Source organism: Parasteatoda tepidariorum, chromosome 9 (assembly GCF_982258835.1).
Source record: "Parasteatoda tepidariorum strain Cologne lab strain chromosome 9, Ptep-v5.0, whole genome shotgun sequence".
In the NCBI taxonomy this organism is placed as follows: domain Eukaryota; kingdom Metazoa; phylum Arthropoda; class Arachnida; order Araneae; family Theridiidae; genus Parasteatoda; species Parasteatoda tepidariorum.
Genome location: NC_141763.1, coordinates 26,264,359 through 26,288,510, shown reverse-complemented (window position 1 = coordinate 26,288,510; position 24,152 = coordinate 26,264,359). Strand labels below are relative to the sequence as shown.

Genomic DNA, 24,152 nt, shown 5'->3' with positions numbered 1-24,152 from the left:
GCCGGCTTACAGTCTACCGCAGCTTACAAGAGACAAGAACTGTAGAATGCTTCCACTCATATATCAATATTTAGCTACTGCTGTTCTTTAACCCTTTCACGTCGACTGTCACAAATGCGTGACAGCATAAAACCGTATCAATCAGGGTAAAAATATAAAACTGGTAATCAAAGTATTTCTTTAGCAGTTTATTTGTGGGTGGAGTTATAATTGTCTGATTTATTTAATTCACCAATACTTAGTTCAAAATAAAACTATTTAGTTATACTTTGAATTAACTTAGATTATATATATGATTAAACTAACAATAATTAAAGTAAAGGCAAAGTAAGTCTGTCAAATTAGAAACGACTACATTTAAGTTACCGTTTTTTATTTAATTACATCCTGATTCCGATTTTGTACGAATGCTTTTCTCAATCACTCGTCCCCAAGGGGTTAAGCAACGAACGCAATAGCCATTGTATCGCCTAAGGAGAAAAATATTAGTAAGTCAATGGGTTAAAAAGCAGATCTGTAAAACTAGACTGTCACAGTCTATTTGAGCAATAAACCAATCACATTTCATAGCTTAGAGCAGATAAGTAAAATATCTGATAAATTACAACAATAAAATTTCACAACCTTTTTTCATTTGATAAGAATGTTACAGATTAGCATTGTGTAATCTTTTTTTTTTTCTCCAGTGAAAAGCCTCAAAATAACAATCAGCTGAAATTAAATAGTTTAAAAGGAATTACGGAAAAAATAGATGAAACAATCAGATAGAGCTCCACTTCTGCAATTTCAGATTGTTGTAGAAACCTGGAAAATAAAGAGCAAAATTGTAAATCTTTAAAAAAATTACATATTTTTTTTTTCAAATTAAGGTTACAGATAAATTGATCAAAGTTAACAACAATTGTCTGTTTAGGTTTCGAAGGAAAAAAATTCGAAAGGACATGCTAATCGTGGTATAAAATTTTGATAAATTTAAAATACTGATAATAAAACCATCTCATTTCTATCTGAATATTATAAAAATAATAACATATAGTAATAATAACACTTGTGAATCTAGAGTTCAATGAAATAGCTGATTCCTTGGCTGCAAATTCTAGAGATCTCAATCAAAATACAATCCCAACCACGCTGGCAGATGCAAATACTTTTGCAAAGTCAAGACTATTCACCCCTTTAAAAATCAAAGCCCATGATCAAATAACTAATCTTGACATCGATAGGAAGACAGCCACTAATCTCATCAGACTAAGAACAAAACATCATAAAAACATGAAAATTTCTACAGATGGGACTTGAAAATATCAAAACTGTGGCAACTGTCTTAATGTGGAATTGACACTATATCATGTTTTTAACTGCGCTGCAGGCCTTCACCTCTTAAACTACCCCACAGAAGAGGATTTGTATTCATTTAATGCCATAGAAATAACAAAAACTATTCAAGCACACCATGAAATATGATTCAATAGAGGATACGACACCAATCATCCAATAATAACATTATAGTAATAAAATTTTCGCGACGGTTTCCAATTATAAACAGTTAAAATTTGCAATTATACATATTTGCGATTATCATACCATTCCATTTGAATGGAAAGTTAAACAAAAAAGATAAAACTGATACACCTATAAGAAATAGTGAAGGTTATAGAGGAATTTAGGGAGATTACATTCCTCTCAAAGAACGGGTAAAAAAATAAAAAAAAAAACAAAGCAGAGAACTTACTACCAGTACTTTGTCTCTAACATATTTTTTCTAAAAATGTGTATGTAAAGCTACAAAATGGGTGGAAAAACAATATGAAATCATCTAGACTAACTCTATGTAAGAAATTTTTCTCACAGCAGCAAATTTTATGGAAGATTTTACCAGGCAAAACTGTTGGCACAATTTGAAAAATCATGCGGAAGCTTTTAGAAATAATGTCGTTTTTACACCTGCAAAATTTGGATTGAAAAATATAAGGAAAAGCAGTTAACACGTTGAATGCCAGGGGGGTCATCGGCGACCGGCACTGAGTTTGTCCGTAACGCCACAGGGGTCACCTGTGAACCCAAGATCATGAGTAAATTCTTAATTTTTAATTAGATAGGAAATTATTAATTAGAGAGAATTTTTTTAATTAGAAAATAATTTTTAATTAATTAATAAGAAATTAATGCAATATAGAACACACAAAAACAGTTTTATTTATATCCACAGAGATCCAACTAGCTCCAGACGGCGAATAAATATTTTCAAGTGGTAGTTTATTATTAGTGATTCTTGACTTAATAAATTCTATTTAGTGATTCTAGTCAGTAATTAGAGATTAGTTCAAGATTTTTATTCACCACTATTTCTAAACAATTCTTAGGCTTACATAATTTACCTCTTATTCCTTTATTGCCAGGGATGCCAAATTGCTGCGCTTTATAAAAAGGTATTTTTGGTTTAGTATTTTTCATTTTAAATAATTAACTCCTCCCGAATATTATCTAATATTGAAATAGTTCTTCTAGCAGTATTTTCTCTTTTCCTGTACCAGTATTTTCACTTTTCCCCGGCGTGAACGTGTAATGCCATAGAAATAGCAAAAACTATTCTAGCACACCATGAAATATGATTCAATAGAGGATACGACACCAACCAATAATAACATTATAGTAATAAAATTTTCGTGACGGTTTCCAATTATTTACAGTTAAAATTTGAAATTATACATGTTTGCAATTATCATTTACACCACTACACATCAAAAATTCTAGGTATGCTATGAAATGCAACTTTGTTAAACAACATTCGTGGTAACTCTTTTAAAAAGTAGGCATATTTATCCTTATTCTACAAGTTTTACAATTTAATTATTTACCAATTTATTAAAACTTCTGCAGAAAGCGGAGCAGTTGGCATCCCTGTAATTCACCACTTTTTTTAGTTATGTCATGATAAACATTTATAAAAAAACTAGCAAAATCTGTTTAATATTTGCAAATTTAGTTTGTAGTTATTTACCGTTTGGCCAGACAGGCAAGCCATGTAAAATTAGCTTGGCATTCAGCGTGTTCAGGCCTGAAAGCGAGACGGAAAAATGAAAATATTGGTAGGATAACTATTTCAATATTAGATAACATTCGGGAGGAGTTAATTTGCTCTCCACAATAAACAATTCACTGAAATAAATTTTTCTTGTCGATGATGCAATTCAATAAAAAAATTGTATCCGTTAAAAATAATTGGTAGTTATGGATTTTTATTATTCCCGAAAAAAAGCTAAAAAATGAAATTCATTTGTTACCAGTTTTTACTCTTTTCCGTCTTGATATATATTAACATTCAGCCCTGAACTTGTTAAAAAAAAAAACAATGATGAATGAGAAGCAATTACAGAGGTTGGTGAGAAGGAGGCGTAGCATCTTATTTAATAAAAAATATATGTGTTTTTTCTTCTTTGATACATTAATAATTGATTCAAATGGATTAACCACCAGTTTCTTTTTTGGTCAAGAAGCGCTCAACATGATTATAAAGTAGGGTAGCAGTTTAATTTCTTAGTCCCACTTTTTGCTGGAAATTAGGGAATTTATTGAAAAATTCATTTTAAATTTATTTCGAAAGAATAGTAAATTTGCAACTTGTTTTCAATAAAATCGAAATTCATGCATTTCCTTTCGTATTTATTTTGTAACCATTGTGCATTAAAAGTCACATAGGAAGTTAAATTATAATACAAAACTATTTTACTACCACATTTTTTATTAGTAAGTTTAGTATAAACAATTGAACATTGGCTACTAGTTGGTTTTAATTTTCCAGGATAAAAAATCAAGTGCCAACGAATGTTGGAAGAAAGCGTAAGATAAATTTAATAACCACCTAAACTCGCGTGTTCCGATGTTTCAATTAGCAAAATCTTAAAAGCTGTTAACTCAATTATTTCATTCTTTAATTTATATCTGTAAAACATTTGTGTTCACCTGATTTTATTTATTAAAGTAAATAAAATTTTGATCTGAAATCATGCAGTTGCATTATTTTTAAACACTATAGTGGTAGACACATAAGAAACATAGTTAGGAGCTAATATTTTTTTAAAAATAGGTACTCTTTACATCAGTATACTATGTGCTTTTGCAACGTCTGTGAGAAGCTTCATTTTACGAAACTTAACTAGTAGCTGACAACTATGTGCTCTCCGATAAGATTTTCTCCTTATTTGGAGGGTTAGAGAATTAAATTAACAATAGTAAACATTTTTTTTTCCATTTTACCAAATGCAAAAGTTCTATTTCAATATCCAAAATGTCATCTACAATTCAGTTGTGAACAGAATATTATAGTTACATTTTGAATCAGTAGTAAATATCATTATGTGTTTCTTGTATGTTCACGATATTATAACTACAATTTGGATAGATATATACAGAATATGATAGTTGCAATTCGTACTTTGATGCATTATTAAAACATTTCCTCTTTTCTTGGCAGTTGCATACCTGCCAACTTTCACTCTTTTCGAGAATGGATTTTCCAAGTGGTAGTAAAACAATTACCGAATCTCCTCGCAAATATATATATCTTTTGATTAGGTTGAAATTTGCAATCGTAAGGAATAATATGGTTTTATATATTTGTTGTAATTATTTATATGTTGTGGTGGTCAAACTGATTTAAAATTATTATTATAATTCAAAAAGTTTAGTGAAATAACATGAATTTCGCTAGCACTTTAAATATAAAAATAATATCTGCCGGGAAAACCGGAAGAGTTGGCAACTATGCAATTGGCAAAGTAGTATTTGAAGAAAATATCTCTTAACAGTGCATTGAGTAATGTCTAATTTTTGAATAATATTTCAAAGTGAATAATAGCCGGGATAGTAGTTGGTAGGCACAGTGCCCATGTCAAAGAGGTCGTGGGTTCGATCCCCGCCGGTCGAAGACTCGCCGTGTAGTAAATGGTGACTGGTGCACTTTAGATCTGTCGGGACACAAAGGCCACCACGTTCCTATAACAAATCAAACCTCTGGGGGTGATCTGTTAAAAAATTTAAAGCAGCACAAGAATATTGTTCCCCATCGTTATTTTATCGCTTATCTAACTAATAAAATTATTCTTATGCATAACTGCCAACTTTTACGCATTTGGCGTAAAATTTTATTTCTATATTTAAAGTGGTAGTAAAATGTATGCTTTCTATATATTCCTTCCATTTATAAAATTAATTTAAAATCTTTTTGACCACCACTATTTTTAAAAAATTTAAGCATATATATTGATGTAAAATACTGACGTGTTTGTCCAGATAAGTTTTATCCAAAAACAGTATATGTTTCTGCCTAGAATTGTAATGCAAATTCGAATTTACCACTGGGGAAAACCATCCTCGAAAGGATTAAACGTTGGCAGGTATGCTTATGTAAAAAATTTTAAAATAATTTTATTTCTTAAAATACTAATATGTTATCTTTTCTACCACTAGGAAATTTTTCCTGGAAATACAAAAATTTCATAGATGCGTGCGTAATTTACGGATTCAAGCTGCTTCGCTTTCGACAAAAGATATAATAAATTGCTGGCGAATTAAATAATAAAACTAGTAGAACAATTACTTTTGACTATAATTAAATTGATTTTTTAAAAATAATTATTTTGATTTCATTCTTTCTAAATATTCCTCTCCGCAGAGGATCAAAATTGTGATTGCATGTCTTCGGATCATCCCAGACCATCGCCAATAGCCCAATATGCAGATCTAGTGCAGCGTAAATAAAGAACCTACCTACCTACCTAATATAATTTAAGTCATGTTGATTTTGAGAATCGTTTTTATGAAGACTATTATTTACAAAGACAAGGGAATTCCGGATTAAGTATTGGGAGAAATTGCCTTCGTGGAGGAAAACCGCGAGAACTCCCCACGGCCAGCCTGACAGCAAGGCCTGATTGTTAAATTTCTACAGATATTTATAAAAACTTTACAATTTTGTCCCAATGAATATTTCGATCTTAAAAAATGCGATGACATATGTATTTATGATTAAAAAACGTATTGATTACTTCATTACTTAAGAAAAATTAGAATATTTTATTTTTTAATCATTTATTTTTCTTGCAGTTAAATTAGTTAAGGTTTTTATTATGAGGCAGCTCAAAAGTATTTTATCGGTACAGCGCTATAAATGGACCTGATCCGGTTGATCATATAATAAATGCTCAATCGTAATTCTGTATTGGTTAAATCTGGAATTTCTTGCGGTAGCAGCAATTATGTTTTATTGGAAAAATCATGTCGTTTTAAATTTATTTATTTTTTAAATAACCTGTTTTATTGTAAAAAATTATCAAAAGTATTTTAAAAATTTAAGTATTAGTTACCCAGACGAACAGTTTTCGGAATATGTATTAGTCTCATTTCTTTCAAAAAAAAAAAAAAAAAAAAAATCGTGGTGATCAGCTGTTATTAAAAGTTACAAGATATAAATTAACTTGCAAAAGATTTTACACGTTACGATACGTTAAGTATACGATTTAAACGTTTTATAAAAAAAATCATCGAATCTTAATAAGGTAATTTTTCCGCCACTTTGTAAAATCTCTTCTGATGAAAAGTTGGCAGCTATAATGATTAAATATTACATTTAATACAACGTTTATGGTGGTTATGGTTTGCAAGAGACAGTAGCTGAGAACTTAATAACGTTTTCTATTGCTGTTTGTATGGAATTTGATCTTATTGAAAAAAATAACACCTTTTATAAAGAACTATGGTGCTGCCCTCTTGCGCAATATTTAGCTACTATATTTATTAATTTTAGAATGTGCTCATGTTTATGTATCAAAATAGAAAAAATTAACAAAACAAATGAATAAATTCAAATGTATTTAAAATATTTGTGAGTGGCAGTTCAGGAGAATTCAATTTTTCATTTAGGTGACAGAAAGGATTTATTAAAATTATCAGTTATGCATCATCGAGGTTTCTGAGATCCATGAAAAATTTTTTTTGATGTATATAAAAAAAGATTAAAATAAACATCGAAGCCCACAAATAAATTTATAACGAAATGATTTGCGGGTCACTATTCTTTTCTTTCACTGTTTATACTGCGATTTCTGTACCATAAATCTTGGCAGCATTATTAAAATGCAAAAGAAATTTGTTTTTCACGCTATGTTTATATATATATATATATATATATATATATATATATATATATATATATATATATATATATATATATATATATATATATATATATATATATATATATATATATATAATAAATAAATGAAAAAATAGAAATCACAGATGGTAACTCGAAAAAACAATCACCCAAAAGTATTAGCCAGTAATTAAAATCGTCACTGCCCTATTCAAAGGTCTCATACATTTGCTTAAATTCATTAAAAATAATGGTGGCAAAAAAAATAAATCGAAATAAATATAAGAATTTAAAAATAAAGTTTTAAATCATAAAACTTACTCTAAATTCAAATTTTGAAAAAAAAAAAAAAAAAAAACATTTACGTTTAAACGGAAGAGTATAAATGTCATTGTGAATGAGCGAATGTGGTTGTTGACAATCACATAATCGCATTGTTAAATATCCGAAATATATATTAGGTCTAGTTAAGTGCCACTACCCGGTATGCCCAACATCAATGTTTTTTTTTTTTTAAGGTTTAGTGCCACTTTCCGGAATACATTTGCCTGGCATACTTTAACACTGATGTTTTTTTAAAGTTGAGTACCACTGCCCAGTATATATTGAACCGAACACAGATGTTTCTCCTAATTTATCCTCAGCAGATATTAAAATATCGAATAAATGTAATAATATAACCGAATAAATTAGTACTGAATCGGACATAACAAATTTTCTGGTTAAAATCGAATATTTTTGACATTCACCGATGAAAGTTGACATTTTACTGATTTCGGCCATTTACGGTCATTCGGTCCAACTGCTCCGGAATTCCCTAGTTTCCGTAAATTATCTCAAATGGTAGCAAAAGCATACCTGCCAACTTTTAATCTCTTCCATTATCATTTTTCCCAGTGGTATTAAAATGGAATTAAAACTTCAATTTTAAGCAAACAAAGACGTTGTATTTGAGAAAACTTAAATTAACAACCATGATAGTAACGCATATTAATATATGTGCTTAATTTTTGTAAGAATAGTGGTGATCATAATCATTTAAAATTAAGTTTATAAGAGAAAAAATAGTATATAATTACTACCACTTTAAATATGAAAATAAAACCTTCCGGAAGAGTTGGCAGGTATGCAAAAGTAATATCTTAATGTAATAAATTCGAATTTTAAAAGAATGTTTCCTTCAATTTTTATAAAAACGATTCAAAACTGCATATAAAAAGTAACTTTTTGCAAAATATTTATAGATCGTAGAAAATTAAAGCTCTCAGTATTTTTGGTGACTTTGCCAACACATTAACCAGAGATGCCAACTTGCTCCGGACAGCAAATATATATTTTAAAGTGGTAGTTTATCAATTGTGATTCTTGGTCTAATAAATTAAATTTTGTAGATTTTTATCCGCCACTATTTCTGAATAATTCGTAGGCTTATATAATTCACCACTTCTTAGTACTCATGCCATGCTACTCATTTTAAAAAGCAAGCAAAAATAGTCAAATATTTGCAAAATTTACTTTGTAGCTATTTAACGTATTTTTAAAATTATTTCGGGGTGTCCGGAGCAGTTGGCATCTCTGCGTTAAAAGTTTCACCGCGAGCGAGTTGGAACAAAGAAATTGCATAGCTGTCAACTTTTAATCTTTTCGGGGATGATTTTCCCAAGCAATTCAAGCACATTTTCAAGTCAAGAGATGGGGCAGAATATAACGATTAGTGAAGCAGATCTTTGATACTTTACATTTCTCGATGAATTTGTATCCTCACGAAATCAATTTCGACCTACTCGTGCGAAGAGATGCAACAAAATATAACGAACAGTAAAGCAGATCGCTGACAAATCTTTGATACTTTACATTTCTCGATGAATTTGTTTCCTCACTAAATTACTTTCGACATTTTCAAGTCAAGAGATGGGCAGAATATAACGATTAGTGAAGCAGATCTTCGATACTTTACATTTCTCGATGAATTTGTATCCTCACGAAATCAATTTTGACATACTCATGCGAAGAGATGCAACAAAATATAACGAACAGTAAAGCAGATTGTTGACAGATCTTTGATACCTCACATTACTCGAAGATCCATCAGAAATTCATTTTCATCAGTTCAACTCCTTACCTATAACACATTGTGCAAACTTTACAAAAGCCCTATTGTGTTTCGCATTTTCCATATAATAGTATAATAAATTGAGGGGGGGGTCAAAGAGGGGAGGGAATCAAAAAATAACCGGAACTTACTTCCAGTATTGAGTTAAGTGAAGAGATAGATCGGAATATAACGATTCACCCTTTCAAAACGGAAGCCCGACAGATCATTAGTTTTATTTTTTGTTCCCTCTTTTAAAAGGAAATGGGATCTTGAAATCCTGTCTGTCCCTGTCACTGAAGAAAAAAATAAGAATTCATTTTTCAAATTTAATTTGAAAGGTATCTTCCGAGGATAGTAATGTATTCTCAAGAGATTTTTCCCTATTCGACCAAAGGTCTGATAAATCTCGTCAGGAAGTGGGGATATTTAGGATAGTTTTTCAATATATTCGCAAAAATATAATTTTTTTTTATCAATCGTCCCTTGATTGTTTTAAATGCAGATGAAGTTTCACTATTTTCCCACTTTTTGGGAAAGAAAAAACTTTTTTTTAAGAAAAATTGATATCCTAAGATAAAAACGTCTCTTTATAAGAGGAAGTTCCCATTACTTAGTTCTAAAGAAATTTAATTTTGATTTTTTTTTAACACGTTCACGCCGGGAAAAGTGAAAATACTGGAACGGGAAAACAGAAAATACCGGTAGAAGAACTATTTCAATATCAGATAATATTCGGGAGGAGATAATTCTCAACAATAACAATTCACTGTAAAGAAATTTATCACGGCGAAGAGGCAATTCAATATATTAATTGCATTCGTTAAAAACAATTGGTAGTTATGGATTTTTATTATTCCCGGAAAAAAAAAACTAAAAAATGAAATTTATTGTTACCAATTTTTACTCCGGTGCACTGCCAATATGAGACAATCTAGCATGACCCACCGGTGGGTCACCCCTGCGTGCACGTGTTAATATATAAAACGGAAATAAAATTACACGAAAAGATATATGTATAACAAAAAAATCCTTAGGTGCAAACTGGTTTACTTTTTTAATGGTCTGACCAGAGTACTTCCAGTGAACCGTGCATGGGTTTTTAAGTAAAGCAGTTTATGGCCAGTTGCAGAATTTATCAAGTTCACCTGCAAAGCAAACTCCCAAAATGCAAATTTGTCTGCAACCCTAACACAGCCAGACTGAAACTGTTATTGCAAAGATTAGGCTGAATCAAACAAATGTGCAACAAAATTAGCACATGCGAAGTAAATAAAATTAGATACCGAAAAACTGTTATTTAAAATCTTGTAATATATATATATATATATATATATATATATATATATATATATATATATATATATATATATATATATATATATATATATATATATATAAAAGAAAAAAACCTTTTACTCAATTTAAATTTATGAAATAATTGAATAGTTTATATTTAAAATAAGGAATAAGTTCCCATGCACACTCGACAAACAAGAAACTGAGGATTTCGGAAGTTATGATTTTTATTTATTTTATTTTTATGTTTAGCCTTTTAAATTTTTTATTTTTTAAAATTCCAACTAATTAAAGAATATTCTTTAGAATTTTTAAAAGTCATCACTTTTCTTTTGCTGCAGATTTATACTATCTATGCAGATTTGCGAACAATTTTCTTTTAAGGATTTATAACTAATAATAATTAGTAATTTTAGGAATTAAAAATGTTTCTATTCTCATTAATATTTTACACTTGTTTTGAAAATCTGAGATAAAAAAAAACTTTTTAGTGCATTTTTTTTTTTTTTTTTTTTTTGTTAATTTAAAAAAATTTTGAGATGAAAAATAATCTGCAGATGATTGATAATATGTAGCGCCCGCTACCGTGTTGGAGGATTTCTGTTACCGGGGGAATCGGTAGCTGAAACGTTTCGACTCTGAGAACTCCAACTCTAACTTCATGACTTCGAAGTGAAAGTGAGACAGAAAAAAGAAATTATAGTAAATTTTCTTTCAATTATGACTAGGTTTCGAACGCATAGATGCCAACTTTCTCCGAGTTGTAAAAAAATATTTTCATTTGGCAGCGAAATTTAAGTCATTTTTAGTTTTGCTTCTATCATTTTGAGTAATTCTTTCACCACTACATATCAGAAATTCAAAATATAAATTTAAATGAATTGCAGTAATAATAATTGCAATTATAAAAGGAAATATTGGTTTTATTTTGATTAGAGTTCAAAAATTATCATGCACTATTAAAAATATTATTCCGTTTATATTTTATGTGTTAAAATTTTTAAATTAAATTTAGTAATCAAATTAGAAATCACAAATTTTACTACCAATTTAAAAATAACAATTTACACAAAATGCGTAAAAGTTGGCAGCTTTGCTGTTCTCATACCTCTTTGGGTGGAGATTTTTCATAGCATTAGTCGAAAGGAGTTGTAAAAAGTATTAAAATTATTTGAAATATTTTATAAGTTATGAGACTTTCGTGCATATGAGGCACACCTTTCATATTTTTATTTATATGTTTATTTATAATTCTTTGTCTTATATCGTAGCTAAAATAATTTTAAATCAAGTTTCTTAAATCCAGAGTACTATATTATAATTTAAAATTAGCTACCATTAAAAAATATAGTTAGTAAAATCGTAAGTGTTGGCATGTATGTACTCTCAATTAAAATATTCCCTAATCATTAATATGATTTTTCAAGGAAATGTAAATTTGAAACTATATATTTTTTCTTCTTGGGTACAACTAGAGTCTAAGATACTTAAATTTTAACAGGAATGGAGTTGGACAAAATTATGGGAACACCTTTATACTAAATCTAGGTAAATAGTCTTTCGCGTTGCAGTAAATCTATTTGAAAGATTTTACATGGAAGAATACTTTGCGAAATTGAAAAAAGTTAAAAACTACATCACTATGTAATTCTACTTTAACTTTTAAAAACAGCACACCACTGTAATAACTAATATCGCGTTTTATATACTAATAAATTAAAATTATATTTTTGTAGTGGTAGATACTTTACAAAGTGCTTCTTGTTTCTATTTTTTATTTTACCTTAAATTATAATAAGAGAACTGTTGAAAAAACTAATTTTAAGAATCTATTTGTCCAAAATATTAAAATTGTGTGAAACTATTATTAGAAAAACGCTATCAATAAAAGAGCAATAATATATATAATGGAAAAGCGACCAAAACACGTAGTACACTAGCACCTATATAATAGTCTTATGACAAAAAAAAAAACTATTGGAAATATTTATAAACTGGGAAACTATTACAAATAAAACAATAAATTCATTCGCATATTTTTTTTATCTATTTAGCTAAATAAATTTGATTTTGAAATTCATAAATTAAAAGATAAGTTATCTATAAATCAGTTATTAATATTGATTTTTCGGCAGTTTCATTGATTTCTTGTTTCTTTTTAACAATTAAGTCACGAAATTACTGGAGTATTTACCAGCTTAGTATATTTTTAAGAAATTAAAGAGCTTTATATAAAACTGAGCAGTTTAATAGATAAAAACAATTACATTTTTATGATTTTTATTCTCTATTTGCCAAACATTATGTTTATGTGATGTGAATGCGATTATAAAAAGGAGTAGTTTATTTACTTTAAGTTAAGAAGCTATTTTATTTTTTTACTAGTTTAATTTATAAAATTCAAAATATTCTCTTCGAATACAAATTATTTTTTTTATTTCTACATTTATTAACATTTCATTTCTTTTATAGACGAAAATCGCTTTTAAATTTTTAAAATAGTTCCATAAATTATAGTTATCGTTGCTGTTGAATGTGAAATGTGTTGAATGTTGTCGCATGTGAATTTATAATAAGATAAATTATAGTAATAATCAGAGCTATTTTATAGCAATCACAGAAAGATGTTCTCTTTCTTTCTTTCTTACAGTGCCATCTATTGAAAGAAATGTGAAACGAATATTCACCCGACAATTTTAACTTGAGGGGGGGGGGGAGGGGGACAGTGAAAGTTATTAATGGAAGTTCGTTGTTATAACTCTGCGCAAAGATAAAAACTTTGATTTATCTTTCTTTCCTAAAATCTCATATCAATTTTTTTAAAAAGTATTATGATGCAAAACTGAAACAGTTTGAAATTATTTTTACAAATGACAAATTTTAAATTATTTACACAAATGACAAATTTTAAATTATTTACACAAATGACAAATTTTAAATTATTTACACAAATGACAAATTTTAAATTATTTGCGTGAGTATTCTAACGATTCACTTATGATTGTACTTATTAAGACATTTGTTTGCTAAAACAGTCCCACTTAAATAGCAGCTATATCATATTTTAGGACAATGTCCTGTTAAACTAAAAACATGAACGCTTTTATTCATTAAAAACATTAATGAATTTGCTTATTACAAAAAAATTTTGTTCCTTTATCAGACGGTTAAAAAAATTTATAATAAAAAAGGGCCCTTCTTTAAATATTTTATAGCAAAAATGCAACATTCACAGAATGGATACTTTATAATACTTTTCATTTTAACCCTTCGCACTCCAATGTCTCCACTGAAGCACCATAAACAGTCACCATTTTAAAATTAAGAAATTTTGCAATTTATTAGTTACCACATTATTCTAAAAATTTTAAAATACTATAATACTTCATTGTTTAATTAATAATTGTTTAAACTGTAAACCAAACTGCATTTAAAAGTACTCGGAGTGCAAAGGGTTATAAATGCAAGGCGTTCAGTGTTCCCTAAACTTCTAATAGTGGCGGAACATACATTTTTGTCGTGAAATGTATTTTTTGCTTTTTAAAAAGTTGACATCGCGATAATTCGATGATCATGTGGAGAAATCTTGGTGGTCGAATTTCTCCTAAAAACTAGCTAACTCCAGGAATGCTAATCGCTTCGCTTTCTGCGGAAGTTTTTGAAAATTGGCAGCTAATTAAATAGTAAAAAATTGTAGAATAGGGATAATTATGTTCACTCCTAATAAGTGTCACCACGAGATAACTGCAAAAAAGGTAGCTTTTCATGCAATACTTTGAATTTATGATATGTAGTGTTAGAAAAATTTTTTGAAATGAAAAGTACTAAATCAAAAATATCATAAATTAAATTACCACTAGAATATATTAGTAGACATATCTGCTAGTGTGAAATAGTTTTCTTACTACCTTATTTTTTTACATGGCATAAACAGATAATTAAATGTTAACTTTCATTTTAGTAAAAAAAATAGCAGCAATAGCGTGAATTTCAGATTGAAACATTTATTTTATATTATTAATTTCTAGACGAAGACAAAGTTTTAAATAATAATGCTATTATTTTCACCTTTATTTAACACGTTCACGCCGGGAAAAGTGAAAATACTGGTACGGGAAAAGAGAAAATACTAGTAGAAGAACTATTTCAATAATAGATAATATTCGAGAGGAGTTTATCTATTCTCAACAATAACAATTCACTGTAAGGAAATTTATCACGGCGAAGAAGCAATTCAATATAAAAATTGCATCCGTTAAAAACAATTGGTAATTATGGATTTTTATTATTCCCGGTTTAGTTTTTATATATATTAAAAACTAAAAAATAAATTTATTGTTACCAGTTTTTACTCCGGTGCGCTGCCAAGATGAGACAATCTAGCGTGACCCACCGGTGGGTCATCCCGGCGTGAACATGTTAAGAAGTTTACTCTTACTAGAGAGTTAAAAATCCAGATTGTAGTTATAGACATTAATTTATTCGTGCTAATACTATTGATTTGATATTTCTTTCAATTAAATACAGCACAGTAGTCGAAACAAAAAATTTTCACAAGCAGGTGTGATTGTTCACATTCGATAAATAGTTTGATTGCGCAAACATTTAAAATAACTAACTAACTAATCAACTTTTTTCAGAGTACCTATCCATGTATGGATATCTGCTCTTTCATCTAAATTGGATAATATGTGGTGGAAGGGAAGGGAGGTGCTGCGTTAACATTAAGTTAAATCTCAGAATGAACAATAATTGATAAAATCAAGTCTGAGTCATACATAAAAATAAGTCGCAAGTTGATACATAATAAAGGGAACAAATTGAAGATAAAGATAAAGAAAGAATATTTACACTATTTACAAATTTACAAAAGGGGGAAGACTCCCTGTGCACTCTCTCGCCTCCCACCGGTATAACCGGGCTTCATTGGTGCAGAGAACACAGTTTGTCTAGGGCAGTGGGGATAGTCATGATTATCCGAAATGCTTAGAGAGAACACAGTCGCTTAAGAAAAAAGCGGTTATCGGGCTGAAATTTTTATTGTCATCTATGAAATCAATGTCTAATAACTTATTGAATTTACATGTTGAACAATTTTTGGCACCTTTAAAAAAGGATGCATTGAGTTTAAAAAGGTACTCGTCGATTTTGAGGTCATTATAGAGGGTGTTATTTCTGACAAATTAGGGAGCCCCAGTGATTCAAGCATTTAAAATTGCAATGCAATAAATTCTTATAAAATGCGCTATCATAAAAAAACTGGTAATAACGTAATTTCTAATTTAGCTCATTACTACTTAGATTTTTGTATTGAAGAACTGTAAAACCTGCCCCTATTTGAGAAAGTGTATTTTGTTCACATATAACATCAGTTAATTATTATATTACATCTCTGAAGTAAAAATTGATAGTAAAATAATTCCACCATCAGATTTAATTATTTTTAGAAGAAAAAAAAAAGCTAGACCATAAACTACGTGCAGATACGATTTAAAAGATAAAAAAAAAAAAAAAAAAAGCTTTTCATAAAATTAAAACTTTTCATTGCTTGCAATTTCGTAAGATGGGCAAATACTAAAGTGAATACTAAATACTTTCTATGGTCCTTAAAAATTGAAATAGTGATAAATTTACGTTAAAAATAGCAAATTATTTTCTTTTTTAAGTTAACCTCTTTAATGTCCAAAGGTTTAATGTTGGATAATCTTTTACTTAAGCCAATTGAAAATATACATTACACAAATAAACACCCTTGAATTACTGTAGTGATTACAGATGCAGCGATGCCAACATGTGCAGGACAGAAGATTATATTTTTGAGTGGTAGTCTTCTAGCGTATGATTCTTGGTTTAGTAAATTCGATTTATAACGTTATCACACATCACTTCTAAATAATTCAAAGCCTCATGTGATAAGCCACTTTGTTAATATGAACTGTGTTGAACATTGATAAAAAGTTAGCAAAATTTACCGAAAATGTGCCACTTTTAATTCTCTACCGTTTTTTTAAATATTTTGCCGAATCGGGAGCAGTTGGCATTTCTGCAAATGATAAAGATTTAGCACTTTATATAATTTTTAAAGCGAATGACTGTTCTTACTTTCTTCAACAAAAAAAATTTGAAAAGTTGTAAAAAATTAAAGCGATTAGAACTTTTTGAGTTTCGTTATCGAAACAATGTTTTAAATCTGTTAATACAGGAAAATAGATAAAGATAACCACAACAAGGAAAAATTAAAAAATAAAGATAAATAGATCGAATGAAAAATTTTAAAAGTTTTCATTTAAAAAAAGTTCAAGAATTAAATTTGGAAATTTCAATACTTTTCCTTTTATTTACAAATTTTGGTAAATAAGGAGTAGGAAAAAATAATTTCTGTGCAACAGGTCTGGATTTAAATTCACACACATTTCTTAAAACTTTGTGAGAAATTAGCTCTCCCATTTTTTTTTTAGAGACGGGCGTTAAAATTTAAAATAAAATTTTTTTTACAAGAAATTATGTTGCGTTAAAATGAATTCAGTCTCTCTTTTTGACGTCCGAACCCGAAAATTCAGAAGATTTCAAATTCACTAAAATAGGATACATAAAATATGACAGGCAAAATACAGACAGATAATATGACAGACTTAATATGACAGATAAAAATCAAAATTTACGAATAAGAAGACACAATAAAATATATTATTAAGATTAATTATTTACGCTTATAATTATTTAATTAATTAATTATTTACGCTTATAATTATTTAATTAATTAATTATTTGCGCTTATAATTATTTAATTAATTAATTATTTAGGCTTAAATTTTAATTTTTGTATTCTAAATAACCGAACTCTGAACCAAACAGATTTTAGTGTATTTGTTTAGTTTGAAAGTAGTAAAAAAGTATTGAGCCTCAGTTAGCCGAGCGGAGATTTCTCTCAGATTGAGAGACCGAGCCCACGCCTGGCTCAGACTTGAACGGAGCCCAGCTTTTAGTCCGATACGTTATTCCCCCCCCCCCTTAAACAGATAGATATCAGGGGTGTATTTCTACTAAAAACCGATGTTGCTTGAATTTATAAACTCATGTATTTCTCACTCTAAACGTGTATTACATACATATTCATACGATAAAAAAATTTTCATGAACTTATAAAGTTTATGTTGTTTTTAACACTTTAGCCTCAAATATCAGGCACATGTATGTTTAAAACAAGTTGAAATTTTATACATTTATTTACCACTTTACCGTCGAAGGCTTTTGACTTCGGATTCAAATAAAAGTGTTTATACTTTAAATTGTAGGCGGCACTATCTCGTTTTTAAATAATAAACGAAAAAATTAAACTCTTGTACAGCCACTTATTACGTTTATGACAAAAGAAACAGTTCTTTTTAATGGAATTCAAACACAAGTGCGTTAAAAGAGATGAACTATTGATAAGGTTTTGAAGGAAAAAGTTTTTAACTCCTATTTTAATTTTGAACACTCACTTCGTCAGTTTTAAAACCTTGATTTTATACATTGTCTTTGCTAAAAACGTTTCTTGTATCCTCAAACTTTTACAACCAGTTATATATTTTTTCATGAAGTATAGATTCATTAATATGATGAAATATAACATCTTAATTACTTACAGTGTAAATTTGTTTATTTATCTTTGTAAATTTGTTATTATTAACTATTAGGAGTTTCTCAAACTTTTATTTTTATTCTATTTGATTTTTTTAAGTTGAGATGTTACATCGTCTGTTTTATCAGCATCGCAATTCAAGGACACTTTTTGAAATAAACATTGCTTATTCAATATTCATTATTGCGTAAATTGAATATGCAAATGTTATGCAATGAGTATGCAAATGTTTCGAAAGGGGGAGTTCCAGTGTGAAAAATCTCTTTAGTTATTCAATTTTTGTTGTTGTTGTCTTATGCTACTTGTCAATACCAACAAGTCTATTTTAAGGCAGAAGGGTGCCATCTATGTCCAAGAATTTGACTTCTGCCACGCACACATACGTCACAGCCCGTTTTATAGGGAGGACACATTCTCATACCCTCCATCCGCATATCGTAATTTTGACCTGAACCAGAGCACGATCAATCTTAGATCCACTACCTCTAATAGTATTGATTTGTTATGGGAACTTAGCGGACTTTGTGACCCAGACAGATTTAGGATGCACCAGTCACCATTTTGTACATTGGGAGTCTTTGATCGGCGGGGATGGAACTCATCTCTTGGACATGGGCCTAATGCCCTACCAAGCAGGTTATCCCGACCTTCAATCAATTGTAACTACCATTATGGTTTACATTTTAAATTATTCACGTTTAAATCAAAAACTCTCTTAGTATGCAAGTTAAATAATAAACTAAAAAATTGTGCTAGAAAAAGTAACTAATTTTAGTCTCTTTCAAATAAATTTTAAATTTTGTTAATCAACACATTCCGCAACTTTAGTCGCCCGCGACAATCCTGTTATCATAATTATTATCACGGATTCCAAACATAAATTTAAAATATTATATAGACAGTAAAGGACAAAATCTTTTTAAATTTTGTTTATAGAAATAATTATTAAGTATTCAAGCATCAATTTTCATATTAGTGGGAAACATATTTCGCAATAAGTGTAAATCTTGACTGTTAAATAAAAAAAAAAAATATGAATTGTAAGGCACAAAAAAAGCAGAATCGATCCTGCTTTTGAAGCTTTCAAGTGAAGATACTGTTATAACGGTATGAAAAATATATTTAAAAGTATATTGTAAAACAGTTATTTCATGCTCATACCTGCCAACTTTCACTCGTTTCGAGAATGCATCCAAGTGGTAGTAAAATAATTACCGAAAAACAATTTGACTCAAGAAAATATTAATATTTTGAAATTCTAATATTTTAATAAAAATCATTAATTTGCTATTGTGAAGACTATTTCCTTTATATATTTATGGTAGTTATTTATATGTAGTGATGGTCATACTCATTTATAATTAATAATTATTATAATTCGAAAATTTTAATGGTATAACATGAATTTCGGTACCACTTTAAGTATGAAAATAAAATCTTCCGGGAAAACTGAGCAAACTTCTGGGAAGAAAAAAATTAAAAAAAAAAAAAATTTAGCACAACTCTTTGGCGTTATATTTATTTATTTTTATTTTAATAACCGACGTTGAACAGACGACCCAATTTTAGGTTTACGACTATGGATGTTCAACTCCACAGCCTTGTAATTTTGAACCCAATCCAGAAGACAAGGGAGTCCTGGATCAAGTATTTAGAGCCATTTGCCTTCGTAGAGGACTTTTTGACGGAACTAAGCGCCATTTGCGTTACATGTAGAGAAAAACCACGAAAACCTCCCACGGTTAGCCTGACGACGAGGGAACTCTAACCCATAATCCGTCTACCACAATCTACCACGTCTAGTGCATTCAAATATCAACAATAGCAAAATATCAACTAAAATCTGGTAAGCGTTCTGAAATAAATCTGCAGATAAAACTATACACTAACTTTTTATAATTTTAAACAAAATAATATTTTACACTTTGTGAAACCAAATTATCCCTTTTGAACTTTTAACCTTTCTGACAAACAAAGAAAACAACTTTTAAACAATTGTGATAAATTTCATGCACAAAGTATACAAAATAATTCTGAGAATTACCTAGATTCGTGAATTATTCACAAGAATGAATATAGATAATTTTTTCCCGTTGTCATTATATAGTAAAAAATGAATCAGAAAAACTTTAAAAAAATAGAGAAAGTACATTGCTCTACATATTACTCATGTTCTGTTATAGTTACATAGTGAGAATTATATATTATTTGTACTTTAGATTATGTAGGGAAAAATGAATTAGAAAAATTTTAATAATAATAAAGTAAGTACATTGCTCTATATATTATTCATGTTCTGTTATATAAACATAATGTGAATCATACATTATTTATATCAGTGTGTTAGATTATATAGGAAAAAATGAATTAGAAAAGTTTTAAAAATAATAAAAAAAGTACATTACTCCATATATTATTCATGTGAGGTTATAAACTTAGTGTGAGTTACACATTATTTATACTAGTGTGCTAGAATTACTTAGTGAAAAATGAATTAGAAAAATTTTAAAAACAAAGTAACTACCTAGTTTTATATAGTATTCATGTACAATTATATAACTTTAGTGTGAATTATACATTTTTTATACTAGTGCGTTAGATTATAAGGTGAAAGATGAATTAGAAAAACTTTAAAAATAATAAAGATAATACTTTGCTCTATATAATATGCATGCATGTACTTAACAACACACAAGAAATAGCAATTTAAAAATGATAATCATACCTTATTAAAATATCCATTATGAAAACCACATGTCTAATAACTGTTCTTCGTGTGGCGCGTGACTGGCATACGGAGAACTGTATTCGGATGGATGACTCGAAGATGGTGACAAATCTCCTGAACCTGTTGATGGCCCGCATGTTCCCCTGACTGTTAGTCCCGCTTCCTCAGATGATGCTACTGAAGAACATTCGTCCATAACATAATTTTCATCGGCTACCATACTTTGATATGCAGCACTGTCATAAATCCGTTGTTCAGGCATTCCAAGCATGCCTTGCAGTTGCCTGATGTACTCTATAGCAGCTCTTAAAGTTTCTACTTTGCTTAGTTTCTTGTTTTTTGAACCAGGTGGCACACGCTCTCGAAGAGTTGAAAATCCTAGATTGACGAGCCGGACTCTCTTTCTTTCTCTAGCATTTCTTCTGGACACCGCTGTTGATGGTCCGGCAGATTGTCCGGCAACAAATGTGCCCTTCTTTGTACTAGTTTCAGTCTCATGCTGTATTTTGTGAATATTTCGGTTTGCGTACACAATTTCGGATGGAGTCCGGCCCATGGCCATATTTGTCTCACGTGGTCTTGACATAGACAGTTGAGAAGAATTGTTGAGATACAACAAACGTCCGGCACTGTCATAGCTCATCATTGATACCATTTTAAGTCTATTGTCACACAAATCCACTTAATCAGAAGCGTCAACTAAACATTTTCAAATTAGTTTGAATTTAAAAACTCGATCTCGCTTTAAATCACATAAAAGTTCTATCTAATTCTTAAATGTTGGTTTGAATAAAAGTGAACTTGGATCTAATTCTTCTATCTAGGTTTGAATAAAATCAACCTTCGCTCTTGGTTTGACTAAAATAATACTCCGATCTAATTCTCCGATCTAATACTCCGATCTAATTAAACAACATAAAGTTCTATCTAGTTCTTAAATGTTGGTTTGAATAAAAACGAACTTGGATCGAATTCTTCTATCTAGGGTTGAATAAAATCAAACTCCGATCTTAGTTTGACTAAAATAATACTCCGATCTAATTCGCCTATCTCATTAAACAATATAAAGTTCTATCTAGTTCTTAAATCTTGGTTCGAATAAAATCGAACTTGGATCAAATTCTTCTATAATAAAATCAACCTTCGATCTTGGTTTGACTGAAATAAAACTCCGCTCTAATTCTTTGATCTTAGTTTAAATAAAATAAAACTTCGATCCAATTCTTCAATTTTGGTTTCAAATAAAACAAAACTTCAAAATCAAAAGGTAACTAATGAATAATTCAAAAATACAAACGAATATCCCCGAGTTTCACTGCTCCCGCGTTTTAGAACTTCGAATTGTGCGCTGTGCGCGATATTTTCATCATCTACTCAACGCGCAGTCTCGAGAAGTTATGATGCAAGCTATTAAAAGGAGCTCCATCCCATCTTAGAAAAAGAATGGAATAAAATATTCTGTTCCTTCCCCACCAATCTCAGATCGAATGAAACTTTCAATACAGGTAGAGCACCCTGGTGGCGCGCAAGGTAAATACTTAAATGTTGACAAGACGATATTTCTGAATGATCCCCCCTTACACTCGTGCATCAGGAAGAACTTTTTTTTATTTTATTCTATTATATTTTTGATCCCCATCCCTCGTCAACCATAACGTTCTGACGGCTTCGATAGAGATTTCGATTACTAAGTCAAAACATTCGTTGCTGGGGTCTACCAACTTCTATGAATTATTTTGAGTTACGAAATATATCTTGTTATGAAATGACACTTTTCTATTGTTCAAAAACTTCGCATTGAATTTAAATTACCAAATTCTTTAAAAAAATGTTGAAAGTTATTTATTATAAATTTAAGAGTAAAACAATAAAAATTTAAAAAAAAAAAAAAAAAAAAAAAAAAAAAAAAAAAAAAAAAAACATCGTCATACACTATACTAGATAATTTTCAAATACATAATTTTGCTTTAAGAATTCAAGTCACGAAATTTTCAAACAGAAAATTAAATCGAAAGAAAGAAAAAAAAAAAGATTTTCAAACAAAAAGAAAATTTCAATAAGCGAGAATTTCAAACAACAAAAATTGATCCAATAAAAAAGAAAAACGTAGTGAAATCACACATTTATTTTCTCTTTTCCTAATAATTACAATAAAAACTTTCTCAAAAATATTTCTCAACTTATTTATTTTTTTCCTTTTAGAGAAAAATGGCATTAAACACTTGCATTTAAAAAGTTACTTTCCATACTACATCTGAAAAAAAAAAAAAAAAATCAAAATAACTAAAACCTTGCCTGTGGTGGAGATAGAGGATATTTCAAAAGAATTGAAAAGAGAAGAAATTAAATTTTTCCCACATTTCAAAAAGTTAGAAAATACGGTATTGGCCGATTTGTAATCTCGATGGTTTATGGAAATATTAGTAAAATTTCCATGAGTGAAACATTTATAAGTAAAAACACTGAAATTTCTTAGTTTTCCGCATTTAACTAGCGTTGATTTAATATAATTGAAACTATCATTGCAATTAAATAGTTTAAACATACATATCGAAGCCCAGCTGATTATTTTACTGTGCTTTAACTGAAAGGGAAAATGAATTAAGTTCAGTAGCGTTCCCAATTTTTTTCAACTACGGAACTCTGAATGATCTATCCTCTTTCGGCGAAACCCTAAATTTACAAACAAGCACATAAAGACAATCGTGAATATATTAACTAATAAAGAATAACTTTAATTTAAAAAATAATTTAAATCGTTTTATCATTTCACGTTAAATTTGGTTTTAGGTCCGACATTTGAATTCGCAGTTCTGGAGCTGAATCTAGTCTAATTATGATTTTTTTCTCTCTTAAATCCAAAGCTGAAAATGAGAAAAATAAACCAAGTTATGATTTTCGTTGAAATAAGGAAAAAAAGAAAAGATGACGTTGAAGATATACATTGAAAATAATTGTACAGAAAACACATTTCTATATTAAAAAATTTTTTTTTTAAATAAATGCGTGGTATGATTTCATACCTGCCAACTTTTACGCATTTGGCGTAAAATTTTATTTTTATATTTAAAGTGGTAGTAAATATATACTATATTTTAATTTATAAACTTTATTTTTAAATGATTTTGATCACCACTATTCTTAAAAAAATTAAGCATATATATTAATATGCGTTGATATCATGGTTGTCAGCTGATGTTTCTTCAAATACAACGTATTTTTCTGCTTATAATCGAAATTCCATGTTACTACCACT

General features: G+C 29.1%; 1 protein-coding gene across 1 annotated transcript; it reads right to left on the bottom strand.

Annotated features, from left to right (window-relative positions):
• Positions 1–322: 322 nt before the first annotated feature.
• Positions 323–22,465, bottom strand: LOC107441134 (achaete-scute homolog 1). Its single transcript, XM_016054286.4, has 2 exons — positions 20,894–22,465; positions 323–804 (listed from the first exon to the last, which is right to left on the bottom strand). The coding sequence occupies exon 1, from the start codon at positions 21,549–21,551 to the stop codon at positions 20,910–20,912; it is 642 nt and encodes a 213-aa protein (XP_015909772.2). The 5' UTR covers positions 21,552–22,465; the 3' UTR covers positions 323–804; positions 20,894–20,909.
• Between the last annotated feature and the right edge of the window lie 1,687 nt (positions 22,466–24,152).

Coding starts and splice junctions, on each gene's coding strand:
- LOC107441134 (XM_016054286.4), bottom strand. CDS start 21,551: ATGGTATCAATGATGAGCTATGACAGTGCCGGACGTTTGTTGTATCTC.